Source organism: Corythoichthys intestinalis, chromosome 9, assembly GCF_030265065.1.
Source record: "Corythoichthys intestinalis isolate RoL2023-P3 chromosome 9, ASM3026506v1, whole genome shotgun sequence".
Taxonomy (NCBI): Eukaryota; Metazoa; Chordata; class Actinopteri; order Syngnathiformes; family Syngnathidae; genus Corythoichthys; species Corythoichthys intestinalis.
Genome location: NC_080403.1, coordinates 37851545 through 37863551, shown reverse-complemented (window position 1 = coordinate 37863551; position 12007 = coordinate 37851545). Strand labels below are relative to the sequence as shown.

Sequence of the window (12007 nt, the reverse complement as noted above, 5' to 3'; positions counted from 1 at the left end):
AGCCTGTGTTGGAAGATAACAAACACGAGGCCACCTTCCCTCATAGTGCCGACTTGTGAGCATTATATTTGCTCGGCTTAGCACCGGGGACGTAGCAGCTCAAGTTAGAGGTAAGAGGATTTATTTTCATTTTCAGGCAAATTGAAAATTGTCTAATATCGGACACGTAAACTGGCACGTGTGTTGGCATATTTAAATGCATAGTTGTCTGGGGAAAAAAGACTGCACTTTCCAGGAAAGAAACTTGATCCAATGAACAGGTAATATTTTTAAAAGAAATAAATCTTTCTGGTTCCCTCATTTTATGTAATTCTTACAATTAGACTGGAGGCTTCTTTACATACGACTTTAATTTAAACTTATGTGTTTACTCAGCCTGCACTGAAGTGCTCATTATTCCACACCATGAACATTCTTGGGGTTAGATTCCCCTGCATCAAGATGACAATGTCACATAAATATGTGATATTGTCACAAAGACTGCACATGGAGACAAGTCTTATCGTATGTGTGGATGGAATGTAGATATTATTAGCCATTTTGAGTGGAGGGGCGGGGGGTTAGACTGCATCATTGATGGGGTAGTACAAGGGTGTCCAAACTTACCATATTCAATGATCGTTTCATAATTTGCTGAGGGTCAATAAAAACTGGGTGACAGGCCGTAGTTTGGGCAACCATGGTGGAGTAGTAAGGTTCAGTTCCTGCTTAAAGCGCGTTAACTTTGAGCCCTGCCCATACTATCTGTTGTGACCGAGAATTTTTCTGGAACCCCATGTGCACGCTTTGGTCATGAAATTCGGCATTCTGTTAATGTTTCTTAAATTCAACCATGATCATCTTTAAATCATCTTTAAATATTGTACATACAAGGATTAGTTTTGTAGTTAGTTTTGAAGTTAATACTTCTAATCATAGGCGGAATTTGACTTTTGGGCCGGGGGGGCACAACATGTTGATGACCCCAAAACGCAGTGTCAGCAATAAAATTAACTTACAAGAATATTTATAATTATAAGTTCAAAATGAGCGATTTTTTGTTTCCCATCATTCTTGAGGGGAATTCTAAATCAGGCTGCTTAGGACAGCTATACTTTTCGCCAAGATCGTCATCCATTGAATATATTACGCCCGCCGGTGTCGTGCCAAAGTAGTTACCCCAGTCAAAAATTGTATTCCCTGGGCGGAGCCATATGGAGGTAGATTTGTGTCTTATTCGATCAAAAAAAATGTCTTTGAATGCAAAAATAAATTTGAAAAAAAAAAAAATGCATTTAAAAGCTATTTTTCTATGAATTCTTTTTTTTTTTTTTTTTTTTTGATTAAAGTATATATTTTTTCTTTTTTAAATTGAAACAACTTTTTTGATTAAAGTAATGTTGTTTTGCGTTTGGGCCACATTTTGGCTAGGACATTTGTGCCTTTATTATTCAATCAAAGTTGCTTCAAACAAGAAATATATATTTTCAAATGAAAAATCACTTCAATCAAAAAAAGAAACACTTCAATCATAGAAAAAAAGTTTTTGAATGAGAAAAAAATATTTGAGACTCAAATATTTGCATTTGAACACTTAATTTTTAATTAAAAAAGTCGATTTTAGCAATCCTTTTTGTGTTTGGGCCATATTATGGGTAGGGCATTTGTGTCTAAATCATTCAATCCCCCAAAAAGTTGCTTCAATCGAAAAAAAAAAAAAAATTCAAACGAAGAAAAAAATCATTTGAAAAATAAAATTGCCCTCACCTATTTATTTTATTTTTATTTTTTAAATAACATGCAAAGCAAATGACCATCTAAGGTGATAGTCACATGATCTCTTCCAAAAATAATTTTGACCCATTATAAAAATATCTTTTTTTGTTCATTTCATTCATTTTTGTTGTTTGCTCTGTTGCTTTACAACTTTTATTTATGTAGGAAAGTCAGTTACATGCAATGACACCTTTCGGCCACCGGGGGGGGGCCTGTCCCCCTGTCCCCCCCTTAAACTCTGCTTATGCTTCTGATAGGCTTCATTAGTTAGCCAGCACAGATAGAAATATGAACATGTAAATACATGCTGAAATAATCTAATTGAATTCACAGTGCCATGGAGGACCCCAAAGAACTATTTCATTTTGTGGGCAAGAAAGAAGACCTAATCAAAGCAAAGCGCACATTCAAAACACTGGATGGTCGGGATGTGTTGATCGTCTACCACCAGGAATGCTTCTATGCTTTGGACTATTACTGCTATCGTGAGTGCACTTCTTGCAATGCTAGAGTCGAGCAAGTTGCTTTGGAAGATGCTGTGGTAAATCAGATAATAGTTGGTATTCATACCCATCAGACTGCAGCAAAACTGCAAATATTTAAATATATACTTAAACTATGAACAAAAATGCTAAAATTTCCATCATTGATGATGTATCCATGGGATGTTTTTTCAAGTTCTCCTTGTCTACTTTTTTGACATACAGTGCTATGAAAAAGTATCTGAACCTTTTGGAATTTATCACATTTCTGCATAAAATCACCATCAAATGTGATTTGATCCTTGTCAAAATCACACAGATGAAAAAACAGTGTATGCTTTAACTAAAACCACCCAAAAATTTATAGGTTTTCATATTTTAATGAGTATAGTATGCCATCAAAGACAGAAGGGGGAGGATAAGTAAGTGAACCATCACATTTAATATTTTGTGCCCCCCCCCTTTGGCAGCAATAACGTCAACCAGACGCTTCCTCTAGCTGCAGATAAGTAACTGAACCCCACTTTGCTCCTGGTGCTGCGTCAACAGTAGGTAGATGGCGAGATAGTGTAAAGCGCTTTGAGCCCCATGAAAGGTGGAAAAGCGCTATATAAGTATAACACCATTTACCATAAGTCTGGCATATTGATCAGGACTAATCTTGGCACATTCTTCTCTTCAAAACTGCTGTAGTTCAGTCAGATTCCTGGGATGTCTGGTATGAATCGCTGTCTTTAGGTCATGCCACAGCATCTCAATAGGGTTCAAGTCTGGACATTGACTTGGCCACTCCAGAATGTGTATTTCGTTCTTCTGAAACCATTCTGAAGTTGATTTACTTCTGTGTTTTGAAACATTGTCTTGTTGCAGCATCCATCCTCTTTTTAGCTTCAACTGTTTGATAAACGGCCTCAGGCTTTCCTGAAAAACATCCTGATAAACTTTTGAATTCATTCTTCCTTTAATGATTGCAAGTTGTCCAGGCTCTGAGGTAGCAAAACAGCCCCAAATCATGATGCTCCCTCCACCATGCGTCACAGTGGGGATGAGGTGTTGATGTTGGTGAGCTCTTCCATTTTTCCTCCACACATGACGTTGTGTGTTACTCCCAAACAATTCAACTTTGGTTTCATCTGTCCACAAAATATTTTACCAAAATCTCTGTGGAGTGTCCAAGTGCCTTTTTGCAAACATTAAAAAAGCGACAATGTTTTTTAAAGACAGCAGTGGCTTCCTCTGTGGAGTCCTCCCATGAACACCATTCTTGGCCATAGTTTTACATGTACGTAGTTGATGTGTTCACAGAGATATTGGATTGTGCCAGTGAATTCTGGAAGTCTTTAGCAGACACTCTAGGGTTCTTTTTTACCTCTCTGAGTATTCTGCGCCGAACTCTTGGCATCATCTTTGGTGGACGACCACTCCTTGGGAGAGAAGCAACAGTGCCAAACCCTCTCCATTTGTAGACAACTTTTCTGACTGTCGAGTGATGAACATCCAGGCTTTTAGAGATGATTTTGTATCCTTTTCCAGCTTTATACAAATCAACAATCCTTGATCGTATTCAGACAGCTCTTTTGATCGAGCCATGATGCACACTAGACAATGCTTCTCATCAAGACAATTCTTACCAGGTGTGTGTTTTATATTGGGCAGAGCAGCTGACTTAAATTGTTTGGTGCAAATTGGTTTCAATTGCTGTTTAAGTTTCCTTAGGCAGAGGGTTCACTTACTTATTTCCCTCCATTCTGTTTGCATGCTATCCTCATTAAAATATGAACACCTATTAATGTTTGGGTGGTTTTAGTTAAGTAAACACTGTTTTTACATCTGTGTGATTTTGACAAAGATCCAATCACATTTGATGGTGATTTTATGCAGAAATGTGATAAATTCCAAAAGGTTCAGATATTTTTTCATACCACTGTCTATTACTAGAGCAACACTTGTATTTTTTTCCTCCAATATATTAGTCTCTTACCCCCTCTAACAGATGCCGCTGGAAAGCTTGAGAATGGAGACATTGAGGTGAGACTTGGAGCTTCTTTCGAAGCAAATATAATTCTATTTATAATTTATTTGGCTCTTGTGTTTTCTTATGCATCATTAAAAGGAGCTCTGATATTGTTTTCTCTATACACAGGAAATAGGTGGCCATTTGTGCATAATTTGCCCCAATCACAAGTACAAGATTTCCCTTGCCAAAGGGGAGGGCATATGCAAGGGTGTTGACAGGACCAAAGTGCCGCCTATGCCCGTTACGTTCTCAAAAGGGGTGAAGCAGCGGGTCCACACAGTGAAAGAGATCAACGGGGATGTCTATGTGGAGCTTTCTAAAGTGCCCGGATGGATCGAGTCAGACTACTTCCAGGGAGAAGAGGGCAAAGAGAACAGGGCCAAAGCTGAAGCCAAGGCGTCGCCCAACAAGGGGAAAGATTCTTCCTAATGGATGAATTTACATTACATTAGCATCCTCATACATGCTCTGACGTTCTCTAGATGGTTTCGTGTTTATATGAAGATTATATAAAATAGTGTTTTTGATCTTTGTATTAATGGTCTACAAGAGGTCTTCTAGCGCATGCAATTTTAATTTACGTGACATTTCTTACAGTATTGTGCCGAAGTACATGCACCACAAGCATTGACTCTTTTGGACATCACACACTTTGACTTTTAAAACAATATATTCTATTATTAAAAAAATACATTTACGGATACCAGAATGTTTTATGTTTTACCAGTTATGATACTTTGGTATTGTTCCTACGTTACAGCAATCAGAATCATCAATGGCTCTTTATGTCTGTTCGTCACCATCAATAAACCACAGGGTAAAGTGTGCCCTCCACTAGCATTTTCGCAATGGTTATTATGACATTACTAAAACAACAAAAGTAATTGTGGTTCAATAATATAAACATGGGAAAAGTACATAAATGTACACAATTCAAAATTAATTCCTAATGTTCAATACTACAGGTAAGATAATGACATTGTTAAAATGACTTTCATTTTCACCAACTAAAATTGCTATAAAAGAGTATGCCCTTGTTATATCCATTCTCCTTATGCATAAAGCGTATTGCAACTGAATCAATGTGATTTAGCAATACATACAGTGGGGCAAATAAGTATTCAGTCAACCACTAATAGTGCAAGTTCTCCCACTTGAAAATATTAGAGAGGCCTGTAATTGTCAACATGGGTAAACCTCAACCATGAGAGACAGAATGTGGAAAAAAACTCAGGAAATCACATTGTTTGATTTTTAAAGAATTTATTTGCAAATCATGGTGGAAAATAAGTATTTGGTCAATACCAAAAGTTCATCTCAATACTTTGTTATGTACCCTTTGTTGGCAATAACGGAGGCCAAACGTTTTCTGTAACTTTTCACAAGCTTTTCACACACTGTTGCTGGCATTTTGGCCCATTCCTCCATGCACATCTCCTCTAGAGCAGTGATGTTTTGGGGCTGTTGTTGGGCAACACGGACTTTCAACTCCCTCCACAGATTTTCTATGGGGTTGAGATCTGGAGACTGGCTAGGCCGCTCCAGGACCTTGAGAAGCTTCTTAGGAAGCCACTCCTTTGTTGCCCTGGCTGTGTGTTTGGGATCATTGTCATGCTGAAAGACCCAGCCATGTCTCATCTTCAATGCCCTTGCTGATGGAAGATGATTTTCACTCAAAAACTCTCAATACATGGCCTCATTCATTCCTTCCTTTACACAGATCAGTCCTGGTCCCTTTGCAGAAAAACAGCCCCAAAACATGATGTTTCCACCCCCATGCTTCACAGTGGGTATGGTGTTCTTCGGATGCAATTCAGTATTCTTTCTCCTCCAAACACGAGAACCTGTGTTTCTACCAAAAAGTTCTATTTTTGTTTCATCTGACCATAACACATTCTCCCAGTCCACTTCTGGATCATCCAAATGCTCTCTAGCGAATCGCAGAGGGCCTGGACATGTACTGGCTTCAGCAGGGGGACACGTCTGGCAGTGCAGGATTTGAGTCCCTGGCGGCCCATTGTGTTACTGATAGTAGCCTTTTTTACTGTGGTCCCAGCTCCCTGTAGGTCATTCACTAGGTCCCCCCGTGTGGCTCTGGGATTTTTGCTCACCGTTCTTGTTATCATCAGCCCCAGATCGAGGGAGATTATCAGTGGTCTTGTATGTCTTCCATTTTCTAATATTTGCTCCCACAGTTGATTTCTTTACACCAAGCGTTTTACCTATTGCAGATTCAGTCTTCCCAGCCTGGTGCAGGTCTACAATTTTGTCTCTGGTGTCCTTCGACAGCTCTTTGGTCTTGGCCATAGTGGAGTTTGGAGTGTGACTGACTGAGGTTGTGGACAGGTGTCTTTTATACCGATAATGAGTTAAAACTGGTGCCATTAATACAGGTAACGAGTCAAGCCTCGTTAGACCTCGTTAGAAGAAGTTAGACCTCTTTGACAGCCAGAAATCTTGGTTTTTAGGTGACCAAATAATTATTTTCCACTCTGATTTGGAAATAAATTCTTTAAAAATCAAACAATGTGATTTTCTGTTTTTTTCACCCCACATTCTGTCTCTCATGGTTGAGGTTTACCCATGTTGACAATTACATGCCTCTCTAATCTTTTCAAGTAGGAGAACTTGCACAATTGGTGATTGACTAAATACTTATTTGCCCCACTTAACATGAACAAATGCAATTTTCGTGTCACGTTTGGTGGGTGGCGGCTGACAGTCAGGTGCACCTTATAGAGCGAAAATTAGAGTAAAGTATTCCTGAGGCGCCATCTTGTGGCATCCATTTTAAGTAAACTATGTTGAAGTGAATTCAGGAGCTTCCTTTAGATAAAAGTAGTTTTTGCTGCCATTTTATGACATCACGGTGCCAAGGGATTATGGTGAATTGAGGCATTTTATGTCATATTGTGGCTTCTATAAGCAACTATATATTTTCAATTATTTGAATATATTTATTGGTTACCGTCTCATAGGCAATTTGATTATGTTGTCTAATTGGTACTCCGGTTTTCCTAAGTAGTCTTTTGAAGTCTGTCTGGATGAGACTTAAATCTCATGCGCAGTTTAGTCTCCATGCTTATCGCTTTATAAAAAATGTAATACAAGACCTGGACCCTGTCCAAGAGCCGATGGCCAGATGTTATTATAACATTTTTAAAGTCCACAGGGGTTATTTTAGATTTAATTCCTTTATCAGCTAATAGGCTTTACCTTGTCATTCCTGCGCATTAACCAGCCATGTCTTTATCAATTTATCCAATGAGCATGGAGAATGGAAGAGAGTGTTTTTTGCCCTTGTGGTGTGAAAAGTTGAACAGAATAGATTCCTTTTGTTAGAATTTTTCCTACATAAATAAACTTTTTTTTACATTCCTAACCATAAAAATGGACAAATTCTGCAGTACGATGGTGCTCAATCGCATACTTCAATCTCTACCTCAAAGTTCCTCAAGGCAAAGAAGATCAAGATCCTCCAGGACTGGCCAGCCCAGTCACCAGACATGAACATCATTGAGCATGTCTGGGGAAGGATGAAAGAGGAAGCATGGAAGACGAAACCCAAGAATGTTGATGAACTCTGGGAGGCGTGCAAGACTGCTTTCTTTGATGTTCCTGATGACTTCATCAATAAATTGTACGAATCCTTGCCGAACTGCACGGATGCAGTCCTTGAAGCCCATGGAAGTCATACAAAATATTAAATTTGGATCTCACAACACCACTACTTAATTCGCTTATGTTATGTAGCATATTTTTGTATTTGAAGTACATTTTTTGTTCAATTTTCACACTACTTTCTGTAGGCGACAAAACTTTTGTCCTGCCAAAATTGGATCTTTATGTCTTCATTAAATGATAAATCTTTTTTCAGTGAAACAAATATAATTTTGTACATTCAACATCATTTGGGAGGGTCTTAGCTTTCATATGAGACATTTCTGAAACCAGTTGAATAATTAAAAGTCAGGTTATTAGTAGGGCTGTCAAACGATTAAAATTTTTAATCGAGTTAATTACAGCTTAAAATTTAATTAATCATAATTAATAGCAATTCAAACCATCTATAAAATATGCCATATTTCTCTGTAAATTATTGTTGGAATGAAAAGATAAGACACAAGACGGATATATACATTCAACATATGGTACATAAGTACTGTATTTGTTTATTATAAAAATAAATCAACAAGATGGCATTAACATTATTAACATTCTCTTAAAGCGATCCATGGATAGTAAAACTTGTAGTTCTTAAAAGATAAATGTTAGTACAAGTTATAGAAATTTTATATTAAAACCCCTCTTAATGTTTTCGTTTTATTAAAATTTGTAAAATTTTCAATCAAAAAATAAACTAGTAGCTCGTCCATGTTGATGTCATTACACCATGCTCACTCCCCAAACCCATAAAATCATTTGGACCCAAGCGCCAGCAGAGGGCGCCAAACAACAAAAATCAAGTAACAAGCGGACATTAAACTGCTGTCATTTTAATCTGAGCGGGGCATGTGCGTTAATTGCGTCAAATATTTTAACGTGATTAATTTTAAAAATTAATTACTGCCCGTTAACGCGATAATTTTGACAGGCCTAGTTATTAGCAATTGTTTCTACAAAATGGATAAGTGACAAGACTTGTCTGAGACAGACAGACGTTAATGGTGAGAGAGTGGCGTGCAGTTAATTTGTGTGCGCGTGCAGCCACATGGGAGGATGCCTCTGAGGAGAAGTTTCCTGCATGTCCGTCCATGATCAAACGTGAATAAATATTCCTTTATCGAAAGTTTGTAGAGTTGACTTTGGAACCACTGCATTCGCGGCCATTTTTAACATTACGCAGATGCGCAGAACCGTTTATGGTTGAGAGATGCTTAACAAGTTTGCATTTCTTGTGTATGATTGTTAATATACAGTGGGACAAAAAAGTATTTAGTCAGCCACCAATTGTGCCAGTTCTCCCACTTAAAAAGATGGCAGAAGCCTGTAAATTTCTTCATAGGTGTACCTCAACGATGAGAGACAGAATGAGAAAAAAAAATCCAGAAAATAACTGTCTGATTTTTAAAGAATTCATTTGCAAATTATGATGGAAAATAAGTATTTGGTCAAAAACAAAAGTTCATCTCAATACTTTGTTATATTCCCTTAATTGATAATGACAGAGGTCAAAACGTTTTCTGTAGGTCTTCAAAGGTTTTCATACACTGTTACAGTTATTTTGGCCCATTCCTCCATGCAGATTTCCTGTAGAACAGTGATGTTTTGGGGCTGTCTTTGGGCAACACGGACTTTCAACTCCCCCCAGGGATTTCATATATGGTTGAGATCTGGAGACCGTCTAGGCCACTCCAGGACCTTGAAATGCTTCTTACGAAGCCACTCTTCGGCAATATGTTTGGGATCATTGTCATGCTGAAAGACTCAGACACGTTTCATCTTCAATGCCCATCAGTGGCGCCACCAGGGGGTGGCCAGGGGTGGCCACGGCCACCCCTATAAATTGGTTGGCCACCCCACTGGCCTCCCGCTTGCCAGTATATCGTTAGATTGTTGTAGCAGCAGTTATGCACTTCTTCCCAAATGAATGCATTTTTTTTGTTTTGTTAAATGTAGGGCTGTCAAATTTATCAAGTTAACGGGCGCGAATTAATTTTTTAAAATTAATCACGTGAAAATATTTATCGCAAATTAATGCATTCTCGGTACGACTCATTCACGCATTGCCGCAAACAGCCTGCAATGGCGCCGTTTTACTTACATACAGAGATAAGAGGCAGAGGGGAGTAGATACAAACATTCATTGGGGTCGTGCTTTTAATTGGCAAAAGCTTTGTCCCTCTCCCACAGCAACTATAAATATTGTGGGAAGCGACGAGGGGAAGAATGACAGGAGTTGATCCCTGCAGTGTACTCAACGCAGAGAAGATATAGCATTTGCAGCCACCACACACAGTCATGGTTGCACCACTTCCCATCATGCATTTGGGCAGAACAGTTAAGCCGCTACAGTATAATTTACTGAAAGCTCAACAAATACACTAGATGGCAATATTTAGTCACAATATAAAAACACATTTATCCTTTAAGAATTACAAGTCTTTCTATCGGTGGATCCCTTTCACAGAAAGAATGTTAATAAAGTTAATGTCATCTTGTGGATTTATTGTTATAATAAACAAATACAGTACTTACAGTATGTACAGTATGTCAAATGTATATATCCGTCTTGTCTTATCTTTCCATTCCAACAATAATTTACAGAAAAATATGGCATATTTTAGAGATGGCTTAAATTGCGATTAATTACAATTAATTAATTTTTAAGCTGTGATTAACTCGATTAAAAATTTTAATCGTTTGACAGCCCTAGTTAAATGTACACCTTATGCCTAATATATACATAACACAATAAAACAAAATTGTTGTGGAACTCAAAATGTTGACTGGACAGTTATTGACTATGCACATTAAATCATTAGTAACATGTAACAAGTATGTCAGCAACCGTGTCCTTAAGTCTTTCTGATAGTTTTCCCCTGACGTTTTTACTACAGTAATATAATGAAAACCTGAAATTATGGCTTTTAGTTTTGGTCACCCCAAGATTTTAAGTGGCCCCATCTGGCCACCCCTATGAAAAATTTCTGGAGGCGCCACTGATGCCCTTGCTGATGGAAGGAGGTTTTCGCTCAAAATCTCATAATACATGGCCCCATTCATCCTTTCCTTTACACGAATCAGGTGTCCTGATCCCAGAAAAAATGTGGTAAAGCATGATGTTTCCACCCCCAGGCTTCACAGTAGGTATGGATACAATTCAGCATTCTTTCACCTTCAAACACGAGAAGTTGTGTTTCTACCAAAAAGTTCATTTTTCTCAGTATGACAAGAGGTGCATGGAGTGCTGCTGGGTGTACAAAGTACACTTCTGATGCTCTTCGGTGTGGGGATCAAAAAACAGCTAATAACTCAAAAAACCGAGGCACGCAAGAAGTACAAAAACAAAAAGCCTTCATTCAGTCATGGCTTTATACAAATTAAAAAATGCCGACATGTTTCGGCCGTGTAGGCCTTCATCAAGACAAACAGTGACTCTGCTCAGACCACCCATGTGGTCGTTTTTATGTTGGAAGAACTAAACGCAAATTGAAGGCAAGATTGGCTGAACACAAACATGCCATAAGAACTGTTAATCCATTATATCCTTAGGCTCTACATTATAAAGAAGCTAACCATGGCAGTTGCGATTCTTTAAAGATTTTTGGCATTGGCCCCATCGAAAACTCCATAAGAGATGATAGATTGAAAAGGATTTGGATATATAATGTATATTTTTGGATATATACATTAAAAGCGAACCAATATCCCGGTTTAAATGGAGAATTGGACTTTTCTCCTTTTTTGTAAAGTTTTGGGGCTCCTTGTATTATGCTTATTTCCTTTGTTTTTTTTACCTCAATGCACTATAAATTTTCAGTGTGTCTTGTTTATCTCTTCTTGCTATTAAAAAATAATATACGTACGTTAAAGTCGTTTAAAAGTTTGAAAGAGGTCTTTGAGAACATAGTCAGTCTTGATAGGTATATGTTAGAACTTGTATCTTGAAAAGCTAGTTTAAATAAAACAATGAATTATTATTGTTGTTGTTTTTCTGCCTTATAGCCTTTGATGATATTTCAAGTTGAAACACCTAAAAAAAATTTTTAAGATGTCATCTTTAAAGGTCCTTGGTAGTATTTAATACTTT

The 12007-nt window shown here is 37.8% G+C and overlaps 1 protein-coding gene across 1 annotated transcript; it reads left to right on the top strand.

Moving 5' to 3' along the window:
* Nucleotides 1–55: 55 nt before the first annotated feature.
* rfesd (Rieske (Fe-S) domain containing) lies at nucleotides 56–5078 on the top strand. Its single transcript, XM_057846623.1, has 4 exons — nucleotides 56–110; nucleotides 2089–2240; nucleotides 4231–4265; nucleotides 4381–5078. The coding sequence occupies exons 2-4, from the start codon at nucleotides 2093–2095 to the stop codon at nucleotides 4681–4683; spliced, it is 486 nt and encodes a 161-aa protein (XP_057702606.1). The 5' UTR covers nucleotides 56–110; nucleotides 2089–2092; the 3' UTR covers nucleotides 4684–5078.
* Nucleotides 5079–12007: the final 6929 nt, after the last annotated feature.